Here is a 17,046-nt window from a genome sequence, read left to right as displayed (position 1 = left end):
TTGCTCAACCTATGGTTGAGCTGGTCCTTACTGCTGTCCAAGCTGCCAGTGTATGGCTTCATGAGCCATGGGAGCAAGGGGTAGGCTGGGTCTCCCAGGATCACGACTGCCATTTCAACATCACCAATGGTTATTTTGCAGTCTGGAAAGAAAGTCCTTGCTTGCAACTTTCTGAACAAACCAGAGTTCCTCCACCAGCACTTGCAACAGCATTGAGCAGTACCCCTTTCGGTTTAGGTACTCTTTGGCAAGGTGGTCTGGTGACAAGATAGGGATATGCATTCCGTCTATAGCCCCTATTGTTAGGAAACCCTATTGCAGCAAAACCATCCCCTATGTCCTGCACGTTGCCCAGAGTCACTACCCTTCTTAGCAGAAGTCTGTTGATTGCTCTGAAAACTTGGATCACAACAGATCCCATGGTAGATTTACCCACTTCAATTGATTCCCCACTGACCGGTAGCAGTGTAGCATTGCAAGCTTCCACAGAGCTATCACCACTCACTTCTCCACTGTCAGAGCAGCTCTCATTTTAGCATTCCTGCATTTCAGTGCTGGGAAAAGCTCTTCACACAATTCCTTTTGCATTCGAAAGTTCTGCCACCACTGCTCATCATCCCATAGCTGCATAATGATGTGGTCTCACGAGTCAGTGCTTGTTTCCCGGACCCACAAGCAGTGCTCAACCCTGTCAAGGTGATGCGTGACTGTCACCAGCAACTGCGAATCGCTCCACTCTAGGTCTTCCAGCAGGGCTGCTTGCGTGACATCACATTGTTCTGCACGGCGGCTCCTGTATCGGCTGTGTAAATACTGCAGGATAAGGTGCAAGGTTTTTGTAATGCTCACAATAGTATACAGCTGAGCGGGGTCCATGCTTACCGTGCTATGGCATCTGCATGGGTAACCCAGGCTTATGAAAAAAGGCGCAAAAAAGGCTTGATTTGTTTGCCATCGATTTCAAGGAGGGAGGTAAGTGGGAGACTAACGCCATGTTCCCATAAACACCTGCGCAAATGTTTTGGTCCCATAAGGCATTGCAAGCCTAACCCAAAATTCCACTCGGCTACATGCACTGTGGGATAGCTACCCACAGTACAACGCTCCGTGTGTCAATGCAAGCCCTGCTAGCGAGGATGCACTCCACCAACACAATGAGCATAGTATGGACACACAAGATCGACTTGCTTAAATCGGAGGCTCGATGTCGACTTACATAAAACCGACAACTTTGTAGTGGAGACATGTCCCTAGTGTTGATTTATAAACTGGAGGAGGAAATTCATTGAACTGAATTAGTTGAATAAACTGAAATTAAGAAATATTCTCTCTGTGCCTACAGAAGAGGCTACTGCTGTCAAAAGCTGGTTATGCACTTCAACAAACTCTGATTCCAGCTGCTTATCCAGTGACTTCTCCAGTTCAGTGGTCTGACTTTCTTCTAAATTAAATAAAAATATTAAGCTGTACATGTTTACTGCATGTTTTCATGATTTTAATATATTATAGTAAATTTAGGCCTGAAAAAGTTTGTAAGAGTTATGTTCCCTTCTCTCTGCATCCCTCCACTGCTCCCTGTTCTCCATTTCATCAAATACAATGTTTACACTTCCAAGGCCTTTCACAGCTTATCCCACACTGCCTATCATCTCTCACATGCTATCAAGATCTCAACTCCCGCCTCCATCCTGCCAATGAAGGCTGCCTTCATCACCCGCTTGTTACATGTTAAACAAGCACCTTCAGGCTCTCTCTCACCATGCTGTACACATGGGATGAGCTCCCGATAAATACCCTCAAAGCCACCTCATTGTCCTTTCACATCTCTTCTTAATTCTCCTCTTTGTTGGAATACCTACAAAACTCTTGACAACCATTGGGCAGCAGGTGTGGTGAGCCCACTGCCTAGCATGCTAACCACTCCTGACTTGTTTCTTTATGCTCCCTCATCTGTTTGTCTGCATTCCCGTTGTCTTGTCCTAAACTGTAAGCTCTTTGCAGCAGGGACCATCTTTTGGTGTTTGTACAGCGCCTAGCACAACAAGTCCCTGGTCCATGACAAGAGGTTCTAAAGCAACAAAGAGTCTCCTTCATAAGCCAGTCCCGCCAGCCCACCATCCAGCTTTATATCTTCTGCAAATTTCATTAATGACCTTTTGGTTCCTCTTCTAGATCTAGACCACTAATAAAGAGGTATAATAAGTCTGACTGTGTGATACTACCCTAGTGCATTGCAGTTCATCACACCAAGGGTCTTATTCTCCCATAAGTCTAGTTCACACGAGTAGTACTATGATGGTCATACCAATCTTTAAAACATTCCACGACAGAGGTTTAGATAAACAATGACAGATCATGGAAAGAAGAAGAGGGGATTGGAGAGCGAGCCCATCTTATGCTCACTCTGTAGCAGTGGCTCCTGTCCCAGGGACAGAGGGGCAAATTTGATGGGTATTACACCCTAGCACATAGTGTTGATGCACAGAAAGTTAGCCAGAAATGGAGGGGCAGACATGCCAAACCTGAGTGAACTAGGTCACACTGCCACTTGGTTTGGGGGCATTTCATGGACTTTATTCAAACTCAGTTTCCACGACCACTATGACATCCGTGACAAAACTGTAGCCTTACCCTCAAGCACTAAAAGTACTTGATATGTACATACACCCCTGGGAGAAGAGACCTTTTACATTAATCTTATTGCATCAAGGTGCTTTTACAAATAACAAATTTGTCTTTTTAGTTAAAACACTATTACTGCTTCATTTTACAATGCTCACTATTTTGATGCAGAAAGAGAAACTGATCTTTGCAGTATTCAGTTGTGTAAAAAAAAAAAAAAAGTAAAACACAGCTGCCTCTAGCCTCATCAACTGCCAAGTGATTTAATGCCAACAATCAAAAATTATTCTAGTTGGAAATAAGTATAAAGTTGGGTAAGTAAAAGATTTAGGCAGAGGCCCATTTAATCAGAATCATTCAACTTTTGGTCCAACTACCAGTATTAGTAATTACCATTTTCTTTATTTCAACAGGCAACTCTGGTATTTATTTTTGTCCAAATCTCTTCTGTGACCATGATGAAAGCAACAAGCAGTAATTATCAATATGAAAAGCAATTAATATAGCCTACAATTCAGTTTAAGCCTATGATATGCAGAAAGTTTGCCTCTTTCAGCCAATGCTATTGTTATATTATTGCTAGTAAGTTGTGCTGCTTCCAATCAAAAAAAAAAAATCTTCTCGAACATTATATAGAAATAAAGCATGACTCAAAATATCTTCTGCCTGATCTCATTAAGGCGTGTTATAATTTCTCCGGAAGTGTGACCCTACCTTTTTAATGTAGATGCACAAGTTTGTTCATAACAAAAACATCCTTGAAAGAAAAAAGGTTGGCATTTTGCTAGCATTTATTTCTTTGCAGTTCTCTGTAGCCAATTATTTCATATAATTATTTCTGTTGTGGTTAATTCTTATGTAATCAATGTGTGATAAACAGAGGTAGATACAAGTATAGGAATGAGTACAACCAATAGTATTATAGGGGTATAAGGTTGACAATTATTTAAGAGTGATGAATGTGTATTAGGTATATAAACAAAGTAAGGCTGTAATGCAAGATCTACAGGCTGAGGCCTGTAGAACTGTAGCTTAGTCATATTAGGCAATGGTTCTCAAACTTTTGTAGTGGTGACCCCTTTCACACAGCATTTTTTTTATATTTAACACTATTATAAATGCTGGAGGTGAGGCGGGCTTCGGGGTGGAGGCTGACAGCTTGCAACCCCTCAGCTAATAATCTTGCAACCCCCAGTTTGAGAACCCCTGTATTAGGCTTTAGACCTAAAGAAGGGTTGACATAATCCTGTACCGGTGAAGTTACAAGATTACTGTAAAGAATGTGCCAATGGGTGATATTCAGGAAAATATGCCACAATGTACCCATCTAAACCACAAGGCCCCTGATTGTTCATGGAAAATACTGCAGCAACCGCATGTTGCCATGGGGACTTGTTGCCATAAATGCTAAAGAAAATAAATAATATGAAAAGCACGGTACCCCACGTTTTATGGGGTGCAGAAATCCCAATAAAGAAAAAGGATTTGGAACCTTCATGCATATGCATAAGGGTTATGGGCGTGAGCATACTGCAGCACAAAAAGGGTTCCCCAACACAAATGGGGAGGAAGAATCCATCGGGAGACTCTCCACAGAGTTTACATCAGTATAACATGTTTCTGAAACACTATACTCTCTAGGGGACTGCACTGGTTTAAGTAGCCCGCCCTCCCTCCCCCCTCATTTTAGTTAAATTTGTGCAAAGACTGACTGTAGACAAGCATCTGTAGACTACCAATGCTTGTGGCATTTAATTTCTACCTATTTATATAGCATTCACCACTATTATCTTAGCACCTGTGTTGACATATATACTGTAATGAACTTCAGCCAGGAATTGGTTTAACTGTGTTTCACTTTGAATCAATGTTCTCAGAAGTCACCCAAAAAATTTATTTTTCTCCCTTCACTATAACTGCTATAAAAATGGACCAAAACTTATCAAAATGGTCAGTCAGGAAATAGCACAGCTAAGTGATATTTTCTGTATTACCAGAGTCCCCTTTACAGAAACAAGTTAGGTAATATCTCTTAGTGGACTAACTTCACCCATCTTGTCTCTCTAATATCCTGGAATCAACATGGCGCTACACTTCAGAATCCCCTTTCACACACACTGCTCCCCCCTCATACCTCTACCTTCAGTCTCAACAGAAAGGCTGATTCTGTCCCTTACCTCCAGACCCAAATACCATAACATCTTTGAACACGCACTGATGGGCAGAAAGCATGATTTTTTTAAATCCACTTGCCATAATTTGCTTGTTATTCACATCAAGGGTGGAGAAAGAGTGACATACTCTAGATACAGCCCCACCCAAAATAGTCGCTAGTGCAAAGCAAGTGCACATCCCCCTATAGAAATCAAAGCGTACGTAACAGTCCCCTCCCCAGCCAGAGCTTTGGAGCTGTGCTCCGGCTCCACCCCAGCTCCAGGCAAAAACCTGCAGCTCCACTGCTCCGCGCTCCAGCTCCGGGCTCCGCTCCAAAGCCCTGCAAGTCACATATTGTATATTGGTAGAAGTCGCTCCAACCCAGATGTGCTGCATATGTTGAGTTTGGAAGCTGGAATTCTCTTACAGAAAAATTTATTTTGCTTCATTTAGCTTTATTTGTGTGCACACACGTCCTCCTGCGCACACACGTATGCCTACTAGCAGGACATGACCATTCACTCCCTCTTACAGCTCAGCATCCCTGCTCCCTCCTCCCAAATAGGGAGGCCCGGCCTTGTCCCAACAAAGCTCCTGAAGTTCCCTAGGCACTACTAGAAAAGGACCCCCCAAGCGGGACGCCTGTGGCCACAAGTCCTTGGAGTGGTCTTGACTGCGAAGCAGTGGGAAGATAACCTGGGCAGAAGCGACGGCCGAAGTGCTCTCCCACTGCCCAGCACAGACTTGCGGGGGGACAGGCCGGGGTAAGGGCAGCAAGAGCCATGAATACCAGAAGCTGTTGCCCCCAGGCCTCTCCCCTGCAGCTAGGGCGAGTGGCCCCGCACAGGAAGACAGACTGTGACTAGCGGGGCTCCCGCTAGGCCCACGAAAAATAGCCTCTTCTCCTCACGAGGGACGGGCCCAGCTGAAGCCCCAGGGGGGCGTGGCGCCAGCTCGGGCGGACCCAGCTCCAGCCGCCGCGAGGCCCCGGGCGGGCTGGCGGGCTCGGGAGGAGGCGGCGGCCCCGCGCTTGGACCCCGGGGACCACCCACCCGCAGGGAGAGGCGAGGCCGACGCACGGCACTCTCCGCCTTGGGGGTCCCCTGACCTGCTGCGCCGCTTCCTACGCTCCCCCGGCTCTCTCAGGCCCTTCGCGCGCCGCTGCGTGCAGAACACGTCATCAGCTCGCCGCCCGTCGCCCATAAACACGTCACCTCCCCCCCCCCGCCGAGGCTGGAAGGTTACGCGAGGGTACGCGCATGTTCGGTGAGGCCCGGTCGCGGTGCATGCTGGGGGTTGTAGTTTAAGGGCCGAATCGGTAGCTGGGAGAGCAGCGCCAGCTCCATCCCCCGAGCCTGTGGCGCGGGCCCTGTTCTGCCGCCGTGTTTCTCGGCGGAGTGGAGTCGGCTGCGGGGGATGCTCCTTCCCGGTTCCGGGCGGGACTGTGCGCGGCGGCCGGGAGCGGCGGGCGGCGGCGGCGGCGGTGGTTGGTGAAGGACAATTGCAGTAATGGAGTAAGTGTCCCCCTTCGCCTAGCAACGGGGGCTGTGGGGTGAGGGAGGGGGTCACGGGGAGTGGGGGTTCAGTGGGGGCTGTGGGGTGAGGGAGGGGGTCACGGGGAGTGGGGGTTCAGTGGGGGCTGTGGGGTGAGGGAGGGGGTCACGGGGAGTGGGGGGTTCAGTGGGGGCTGTGGGGTGAGGGAGGGGGTCACGGGGAGTGGGGGGTTCAGTGGGGGCTGTGGGGTGAGGGAGGGGGTCACGGGGAGTGGGGGTTCAGTGGGGGCTGTGGGGTGAGGGAGGGGGTCACGGGGAGTGGGGGGTTCAGTGGGGGCTGTGGGGTGAGGGAGGGGGTCACGGGGAGTGGGGGGTTCAGTGGGGGCTGTGGGGTGAGGGAGGGGGTCACGGGGAGTGGGGGGTTCAGTGGGGGCTGTGGGGTGAGGGAGGGGGTCACGGGGAGTGGGGGGTTCAGTGGGGGCTGTGGGGTGAGGGAGGGGGTCACGGGGAGTGGGGGGTTCAGTGGGGGCTGTGGGGTGAGGGAGGGGGTCACGGGGAGTGGGGGGTTCAGTGGGGGGCTGCGGGGTGAGGGAGGGAGTCATGGGAGTGGGGGTTCAGTGGGGGGCTGCAGTGTGGGGAAGGAGGTCATGGGGAGTGGGGGTTCAGTGGGGGGGCTGCAGTGGGGAGGAGGGGTCACAGGGGTGGGGGTTCAGTGGAGCACTACAGTCTTTAGGAGGGAGTCATCGGGAGTGGGGGTTCACTGGGGTGCTGCAGCCTGGGGGAAGGGAGTCACTGGGGGGCTGGTCTGCCGTACCATGTCTGTTGGGTGGTTGGGGCCCCCATCACTGGGAGAAATGGGGGTTTGATGGGGGTTTACTGGGGGCTGCATCCAGGGACAAACTAGAGGGCAGTAAAGTGGTAGGGCGGGGGGGGAATTGCAGAGGACTGTGTGGCAGTAGAGTGGTGCTATGCCAGTGACACCCAGTCTCCTGGGGAATCCCCCAGTCATGGGGGCTGTAATGGTGGAGATTAGTGGCACTATGGGTAGACAGTTTTGGGGGGAGCGTGACAGAAACAGGGCTATGGGGATGATTATCAGGGGAGGGGCGTTGTGGGGTGGCTGCTGGTGGGAGGGTAGTTGTGATGGGGGCTGTGACGGGATGGTTATTGGAGAAGTTTGAGGGTGACACACAAAGTGGAAGTATAGAAGCGGTCACGGAGATTGGGATCTCTTCCCATGTTGCGGAGTGTCATGGTAGGAGCCCGGGGTACAAGCATCTTTGTGGGGAAAGTAACACTGAGCAGAGATATGTTGAGAAGCAGCGCAGGTTCCTGACACTGATATTATGGTCTGTGTCTGTTATATATTTGTTATTTCCAGCTGACTGGTAAAGATGGAGAGAGGGAGAGGAGGAGGAGGAGCAGGAGGAAGGAGTGTGGGGGGCTCCAACCTGCACAGGAGCATTTACTCCCAGTCTCAACAGCAGTATCACTATCCTGCCTCCTCTCAGGGGGGCTGCATGGAGATCCAGGAGCTAGCCTCCAAAAGGGTGGACATCCAGAAAAAGCGATTTTATCTGGATGTGAAGCAGAGTTCCCGAGGCCGCTTCCTGAAGATAGCGGAGGTCTGGATAGGAAGAGGCAGGCAGGAAAATATCAGGAAAAGCAAACTGACTCTTTCCTTGTCTGTGGCTGCTGAGCTGAAGGATTATCTGGGAGATTTCATAGAGCACTATGCCCATTTGGGCCTCAAAGGCAGCCAGAGTCATAGACATGAACACAGTAATGGCAAAGATCAAGATTTGAGAAGGCGGCAACAGCATCATCTGCCTTCGCCTCCAGCATCTGTTGAATCCGAAGAGCATCCTCACAGTGTCCTGAAAACTGAGTATATAGAAAGAGACAACAGGAAGTATTATCTAGACCTGAAGGAGAATCAACGCGGGCGTTTCTTAAGGATTAGACAAACCATGATTAGAGGACCAGGCATGATAGGTTATTTTGGCCACAATTTGGGACAGGAACAGACTATTGTCCTTCCAGCCCAAGGGATGATTGAATTCAGGGATGCTTTGGTCCAGCTAATTGAAGAATATGGGGAGGGAGATATAGAAGAACGAAGAGGTGGGGGTGATGAACCCCTTGAGCTTCCAGAGGGGACTTCCTTCAGGGTGGACAACAAGCGGTTCTACTTTGATGTGGGATCTAACAGGTATGGCATTTTTTTGAAGGTAAGTGAGGTGAGACCACCTTACCGTAACACCATCACTGTCCCGTATAAAGCGTGGACAAGGTTTGGGGAAAACTTTATCAAGTATGAAGAAGAAATGAGGAGAATTTACAACAGCCATAAAGAGAAAAGAATGGATGTCACAGGTGACAGTGGTGAAGAGCAAGAGGGTCTGGAATAGAGTGCGTTTGAACTGGTCGTCAGGCAAAACAGAAAACCATAAATTGGCTAGAGGTAGTTTGAATATTTAGTAGTTTGAAGAAGTTGCCCCTCATTTTTTGTAAGTCCTTTTCCTATTGTTAGTAATAACTCCAATATATAATACTTCTGAAGTCTGGTTATGTTAAATGACACCCAACACATCTCTCTAATTCCTATGGGAATATCAGCCTCCCAAATCTAAATGAATCAGCTGTTTCAAGTATTGAAGACTATGAAAGTATGCATATCAGCACAAAAATCTGACATTCTGACCTTTAAATAGTCTAGGTAAGGCTTGTTTTGCACTAGAACATGATACAAAAAAGCCAGACGTACCTTATGCTGAAAAGTATTGGTTTCTGCTTATGACGGGTTTTCCAGAACTGAATATTGTCCATGCTGAGTTAAAATCTGAAAAGCTTAACTACAGGTCATTTACCACAAAAATTGACTTTGTATGCATTTTATCTACTTATACGAGGAAAGGTAGACATTTTAAATCAGTGTTCACTAATTACTGAATTTTAAGCAATGTTCTTTATGGATAAAATCTCGATAGCAGGTCAAGCCTTTATAAGGGATTGTCAAAGAGTGGAATATTAATTTCTTAGCTTAATAATTCTGTGGTAACCAAAAAATTCAGGTGCCACAGAAAAGTAAAGCAGTGTTTGAATTGTGATGGGTTATCCCAAATTAATGAAAATAATCCATTCTTCATCTACATATTACATCATGTAAGGTTGAGGATTTTTTATGTGCTCTCAAAATTTCAAAAACTATTTTTATATTGTTGGTAGTTTGGGGGGGCTCTAGCAAGGAGCTGGGAAGTGGACATTTTGGTGGCTGAATGATTGTTGCAAGTGGGTTTCCAGGGTTTTCTCCCAATTGTATGAGTAACACAGGTATGATGTTAAAAGTATGAGGATAGCTTCTGGTTTCGTCCTTCTACTTTGAGGAAAAACCTTTGGGAAAGTTTGGTGCACCACTTAATTGGTATAAAAATGCTTCTCTAATTTCACACTTATTGGTAGCGCATTTACAATGCAATGGCTAAATCTGTGTCAGCATTTCCATTACAAATTATTATTTTTATAGGTTTTAGTATTCCAAGATAATATCTATGCCCCCACCTCCGTCACTCCTTCCCCACCATGTTAAAGCTGGGGCCATGATCCTGCAATTTGATTCACGTGGGCAGACTGTTAGGCCTGCGTGAAGTCCCCTTGAAGACTATGGAGCTACAACTTCCCACAGATTGCTGCCTTGAAATCCAAATACTCTGCCTGGAGGGGAAATGTGTAGCATTATCTGTTCAGGAGGGTTGAGTTAGAAAGGGGACAGAGAATATTCTAAATGCTTTTGGATCTCAAAGCAAAAACAGATTTATTTTTATGAAGAAATTTTTCAGCATTTAGGGGCCAATTCATCTCCCACTGAAATCAATGGGAGTTGGATTGGGCTATAAATCCCTTGCTTAGAGACTCCATTTTGCCTACCTTTTTTATGTGGTTTTTTTTTAAGTGCTACTGTATATCTACAGAAATTTATCACCACCCAAATCATGTTTTTTAATGAAGTAGCTGAGTGTGCATGAGAGCCAGCTATCTTTTAATCCGAACAGTAAAGTTTAATCTGTTTAAACACACTTATCTGCAACCCAAAATTGTCCCCAGTCTTAATTTTAATCTGCCTGCACACTTGAAGGCCACACTAAATTCAAACACCTTATCATGTCTTTGATCTGATATACCATTAGTAATATCAAGAAGGACTGTATGTGGGGATTAAGTGAAAATCTGGCCTTTAGTTTGGGTGCTAAAAATGATCAAACTACAAAAAAGCTTGCACCAAAGTCAGCAAAGAACTATTAGGAACATGTTACGCCTGTGACAGAAAAGAAAAATGTAAAGAAGTTAATTTCACTGTTTTAGGTGATTCCCTTTAGAGCTAACAACCAGTTGGCCTAGTGTCAAAAAAATACCATAAACTAATCACTAATGTATTGATTGCTGTTTCAGATATTTTCTAATCCAAAGCAAAATTTTCTTATTTAGTCACTTGAATTGCTAATGGGCCATTTGGGCCATGACCAAGCAATTGAAGGTTATAACCTAAGTCCTAGGGCTAATGGTTCCTATTGGATAGTGAAATACTAAACAAAAAAAAGTGTTTTAAGAAGTCACAAATCATACTGAAATAACAATTTATACTATTGTTGGCTTGATAGCAGAATATTAGTGAATTATTCATCAATGCCTAAGTTACCATCTCACTGATTACTGCTGCCCATCACAGTGCCTAAAGTAGTGATGAACTTGTCAAAACTTCCAGCAATCTGGAACTATGAATGTAAGAACTTTTTATACTCACTCCTCCCCTTGCACCTCATCTTCTCATGGATTTTCCCCTCTACACTCAGCATCTTCCAGTCTAAAATAATGTTTGTATCACTCGATATAAAAAGCTCATTCATTGAAATTGTTCCAACGTAATATGTGCAATGCAGATAATCTTGCATTCCATGTGTTCTTTTGCTCTCAATGGAGAAAAATATTTTAATTGTGCAAGTAATTAATAATTTTAAAAAATACATTTCCTTCACAGTTTTAAAAAACAAACCAGTGCAAAGTGGCATTGTTATTGCTATCAAGTTGCCATTTTGGAGAATTAGAGCCAGACTACATCTTAGCTATTGAAAGTGCTCCAGTGAAGATGTAGACCGGTATCAGTTTGCATCACTGCTTCATAATTAGGTTTCCTGTATTTATTAATTGGCCTTTAGAAATGCATTGATGTATTGTAACTATTACCCCAGGAAGTCAGTACCTGCTGGCTGCTGAACAAGCTCAATTCTCAGCTCTGATACACAGGTAAGTGTTGCCTTGTGTTTTGTAAAATCAGCTAATGCACTTACTCTCACACGGTGATACGCACCTGAGTATCTGGGACGACGCTTGAGTCAGCCATCTACAGTTAAAACACTGACTACTAGTTTTCCATAGAAATGTAAAGCACTGATTGCAAATACTATGATCCAAGCATAACACCAACAAACTCAAAATGTAGCAATGCAAACTTACATTGGTTACATTTGGAAACGGGTTCCTCATTATTTTTGGCAGTGTGTTCCCAGCTTTAGAGAGCAGCAGTATGATGCTGCTTATGTGCAGAAGGGCCCATTATAACACAAAGGAATATTGAATTCCCAGTGCATTCTAAATAGATTGTCATTCTTTAAGCCCTAAAACTGCCTGACCCTTAAACTTGAGAAAAACACAAGCTTGTTTGCACTAAAGAGCATGGCCAAAAACAATTCTAAGAGGACAGGGTGAAAAGCATCAGTCTGAATCTCTTGAATTAATAGGTTCTCATGAGAGAATTTTACATTAAAGCCCTCACCTCTGTTTTAAAGCTGTGTGGTCCAGGCAGAAAGTCTGTCAGTTCTAGAATTAAATAATAATGCACTTTATATTTTGTAAATAATAGAAGCACATTTCTGCTATTAGTTTTGTAGGATGTGCTTCAGTAATATATAGCCTAAATCTGTAAGGGGTGGTCTCCTGTATGCACGTCTGTCAGAGCTCTGTTGTAATCACTTGATCCAGTTACAATGGTATGGTAGAGAAGGCAGGCGCTATTAAAAATCCTTTCAAAACCACAAGTCTGATTTCCACCGCCCCCTCTTTCCCCCCCCCGAGGTAGCATCCACAAATCCCATTAACTTTATATGGGGTTGTGGGTGCTCAGCATCTCTGAAAGATCAGGCTCCAAACATTTTGTGATGAATGTATAGCTATGTTTTGTACTCATAATCTTTATAGAGCTGGGTTCAGTAACTCCATCTCACTTAGCTTTCTGTGACACTTTGCCGTCACAGAAGCCCTCATAATCCCAGAAATGTTGATTTGGAGTAGTGGGGCGGATTAGGTGGGCTTCTGTGGTATTGAAACTAGCCAGTTTGTATTGACTCCAGCCATAGTGTGTAAACTTTCTTTCTTGTTAAAGTACAGATATAGTATGTTGTTGGTTGTAATAGTGCTATGGGAGAGTTGGAAAGTTACCTGCACTAGAATGGTAAGGTTCACCACCATGGCACTATGTAGGACATCTCACCAACTGTGACCAAGTAGACTGTCAAATTTCATGAAATACAGAGAACATAGCAAACTTAAAAGAAATTCTTGATTAGGGACGTTCAGAAGCAGCAATATTTACTCCTGCACCTAAGAGAGTGGGGAATCTATTTTAATGCAACAAAACTTGAAATACACGTTTAATATAAATATCAATGATATGTGTGTACTTTATCCAGAAAGAAACTGTGCTTCAATATATTAGAAATCTGCTCTTTATCATAAGTGCTTCATATGTGTATTTAATATGTATAAATCCAATACGTGTATATTGTAAATCCACAGTAGCTCAAAGTGAAATAATATATTTATCTGAAGTGCACAGTTTAAAGATGGGACTTAAAAATCAGTTTCTGCCTGGAACACAGTTTGGTTAAATGTGTTATTTCACTGAGAGCTGTTACATATATTATTTATTGCACCCCTTTTAAGATTTCTGCATTTAAATGTTTTGATGTATTATTTATTTGAAGTTTGGTGGAGAAGGGGATGGTATGTGACTCTCAGTAGAGCTGAAGGAAAAATAGGAGAAAAAAAATAAAAACTTATTTCAAGGTGTCTCGTGAAATAAGTAGTCTTAGGCTTTACTGGCAGCTTTGTATGCAGGTTTACTGTTAGCTGCCATAGTGTTTCAAATCTGTCTTTAAATCCCCAAATGCTCCAAATCTTTAGGTAGGATAATTGTAAAATCCCAAATACGCTGCTAGAAGAGTTTAAAACAGGTTTGTTTGTGTAAAGGCTCAAACGAAATTACCCAAACCAATTTTAACGTACTTTTTCTGCTAAATGTATTTTAGTCAAATGGCTGCATCCTTTTTCTTCAGTGGCCTATTAAAATGACTTAAACTCTATGGGGAGGAGAATTAGGAGAACTGTTGCTTGCTTGACTGACAACCCTTTTAACCAAAAGTGTAGTAATTTTGTGCAGTGGAAATGCATTTATTTTGTGGTTTGGTTTTACTGTACAGTGTTTTCACCGTGTGGAAAATGAGTTAGTAAGCAGGCTATAGTCCCATTGCAACTGTACATACATATGTTTCCTGTAAATACAATATATACGAAATCTACAAAATAAGTCCTAAAAAAACTATCCATCTTGTATTTTATTTTCTGTGCTATTTCCTCTAAGGTGAAAATATTTTAATCCTTCTGTGTCATGGCTTTTAAAAAATCACCTTGTCTTTTCTATATGCTTTTTAATCATTCAGATCTGGAACAGTTTTCTTTAGTTAGGTGAGAAATGAAAAAGTACACTACATATAAAATGCCAGCCACAAACAACTTGAAGTATTTTCTTATATACACATGCTATCAACAGAAATCCTAGAATTAATTACAGCAAAGTATTTATGGATCAAGTATATGTGTGCATGTATTTGTAATAGTGTACATGTCAAATACATGGATAGGCATATTCACAATTTTAAATACAAATGAAGTCCTAGTCCTGCAACTTTTGCTGAAGCTGACATAATCCCAGTGCAAGTAGTCACATGACTAAGGATTGCAGACTAGGGCCCATCAAATAATTATTTTTGATAGTAGCTCTTTTGCCTTTAAGTTTTGTCCCATATCCTAATTCCATTGAGGCAGATGGGAATTTTACTAGTGACTTCAGTGGGAACAGGATTGGACCAATTTGTGAATACCGTCTTTATGAGCAGTTGGGTACTACAGTATCAAAAAGTTGTATTTGAATTTGGAGACCTTAATCTGCAGTTATAGTTGTACTGTGTATTCTCAATTCCGCAATGGATATAGCTATTTTACATTATTGATACTATCTAAGGTAGTCTCATTGTCCTTTTGCTTTCATCTGGAGTCATTAAAATTTTATTGTACTACTACAAAAAATGAAAAGTAAGCAAGTATGATTATTGGACAGTAGCATAAGATTTACTCATTAGATTTTTTTGTTTGTTTAGAGAACCAAAACCTACATCTGACTACAATTCTTGTAAAGATTATTGGTTTCTCTTTACATGGCAAATGCTTGCAGTTCATTAGCCCTATTAAATCCTAGTTTCTGGCTTTGTTTATGGCAGAATTTGTGGGGTTACAGAATAAAAACATCCATGTTAGGAGATAGGACATTCCTGGAATCAGGTATTTTGAAATATTAAAAACAGGCTTTTAGCCCAGCTGTTTTAAAAAAAAAAAAAAAAAAAAAAACTGTGGAAGCTCTAAATGTTGGTGACAGCCTATTAAATGTTATGGGATTAACAGCTCTCTCTATAACAAAGTGCTTTTCATGAAAACCTTACCCCACCTGAGGTCTGTGTACCACCTGTATTTATGCATGTATAGGACAGTAGTATTTTAAAAATATCAAGACCTAGCAAACTTTTATCACTGGAGTTTAGGGTTGCTAATTTTAGTTGGACGTATTCCTGGAGGTTTCATCACATGACCTAATGAGACTCCGGGACAATCCTGGAGGGTTTACAGCCCTGCTGGAGTTCCAGTGTTTGTTATCCTGAAGTTCCATCTGTTGGGGTAACTTAAACACTTAACAAGTAAAATTTTTGGTAAACTGCAAAAACTGTTAAATTAAACATAACGTAGCTGAAAGGGCATGTTTCTGATAGAGTTCCACTTAATGAAATGGTGGAGCTTCTGGAATAGAATAAAATAGCCAGTTGAATGAATAACAAAGACGACATCCTGGCCCTAGTGAAGTCAACGGGAGTTTTTGCCACTGATATCAATGGGGCCAGGATTTTACCCAGAATCAACAATTTGCGGTTCAAATATTGTCTATTTAATGGGCATAAGAAAGGTCATCAGTGCCCAGCTGGGGCAAACATTTAGCCATGGAGTCAAGTAACATTGAAAGTGTTTTCTTATCTTGTGCTATGCATCATGTTTATGGTCTCATAGTTTCTCTATGTAAGAGAATGTGCCTGGCTGAGTTCATAAGAGGTTCTAAATTAAATCAGTGTTTTAAAAAATGCTAAAAAAAAAAAAGCCTCCGCATCAAAAAACAGCTGATTTTCTAGGACTATCAAAGCATCAGTTTGAAGCATTGAGAACAGTTTGATGTAAACACAGCATTTCAGTGGTTAATACAATTAAATAGTTCTACCAAGCACTGTTTAATCATTTGAAGTATATGACCAAAGCCTGTCATGTTTTTTAATTTGTTAGAATCAAGACTTTTTTACAGTAAGTTTATTTCTGATCTTTTCAGCCCTTTCTTATCCATTCTATGATATACATTCTTATTCCTTTTTCCTGTTTGACAGGCTTCTTTCTGATGGAAACTGGGAGTTGTGAAACCAACCTAGAAAGATGCCCCTTTAAACTTTTGCAAATACATAGGTTTTAAAAATGTATCAAACTTCTCTTATATTACCTGTATTTAATATTAAACTCAGAAAATCATGCAGCTCATGGATTTGGGTTGTTAATTTAAATACTGCCAATTAAATTGGCTTCTTAATCACTGGGTGAAATTCACCCAGTGGGCAGAGGGATGTTTCATGGCGTAAGTATGTGAATTTCAACCTATGCACCATATGGATCACAAACAAGATAACTTTTTAAAATGGATAGATTCAGCCAAGAGAGGAAAAGAAGTGCATATCAGTTACTCTAAGACTTCTGACTTTGAAGCTTTCCACACACACACACGCCCCATATAATATTTATAAAAATACACAAACACACTGGGGGGGAGGAGGAAGAGTGTGTGAGAGAGATTGGGAGGGCAGGATGTTAACAATATGTCGATATTCAATAGTATGCTAAAAATTCTAGCAAGTAGATTTTTTTTTTTAATTAAATCAGATATGTTCGGTACATATTGCAAATAGCAAGCTTTGCTTTACTATGAAAACATTTAATTGATAATGCAAAAAAATGTATTTACACTCAGAATGGTGGCACAACAGGATCTCTGTAACGGATTGATTAAAATATCCAGCAATATATGCACTCAGTGTTTGGGGTCAACCTTAAATCCATACAAATACTTCTCAAGTTACATTCTTAACACATTCTGTTGAAGAGGAGCAGAGGAGGACAGGAACAGAAGCGGCCTGCAGGGGAATGGGAGGGATAGAAGCAGAAGGATCAGTTACCACTAGACCACACTGTCTCTCAAACTTGGAATTTGAACCCAGCATTCTTCTATCATTAAATAGTTATGTAACCCATTGCGAAGTGTGTGTCTCATTCCCCTCTAATGCTGTAGTCTGCATAGAGGATAACA

The 17,046-nt window shown here is 42.8% G+C and overlaps 1 protein-coding gene across 1 annotated transcript; it reads left to right on the top strand.

Moving 5' to 3' along the window:
* The first annotated feature begins 6,041 nt into the window (after positions 1 to 6,041).
* On the top strand, positions 6,042 to 14,950 carry PURG (purine rich element binding protein G). Its single transcript, XM_005283969.5, has 2 exons — positions 6,042 to 6,290; positions 7,651 to 14,950. Exon 2 carries the CDS (start codon positions 7,664 to 7,666, stop codon positions 8,678 to 8,680), a length of 1,017 nt encoding a protein of 338 aa, XP_005284026.1. The 5' UTR covers positions 6,042 to 6,290; positions 7,651 to 7,663; the 3' UTR covers positions 8,681 to 14,950.
* Positions 14,951 to 17,046: the final 2,096 nt, after the last annotated feature.

This window comes from Chrysemys picta, chromosome 5 (genome assembly GCF_011386835.1).
Source record: "Chrysemys picta bellii isolate R12L10 chromosome 5, ASM1138683v2, whole genome shotgun sequence".
NCBI classification, from domain to species: Eukaryota; Metazoa; Chordata; order Testudines; family Emydidae; genus Chrysemys; species Chrysemys picta.
Note: the sequence above shows the minus strand (reverse complement) of the source record. Positions and strands in the feature narration are given on the sequence as shown.

Excerpts from the sequence above, each read along its gene's own strand:
- PURG (XM_005283969.5), top strand. The coding sequence starts at position 7,664 with ATGGAGAGAGGGAGAGGAGGAGGAGGAGCAGGAGGAAGGAGTGTGGGG.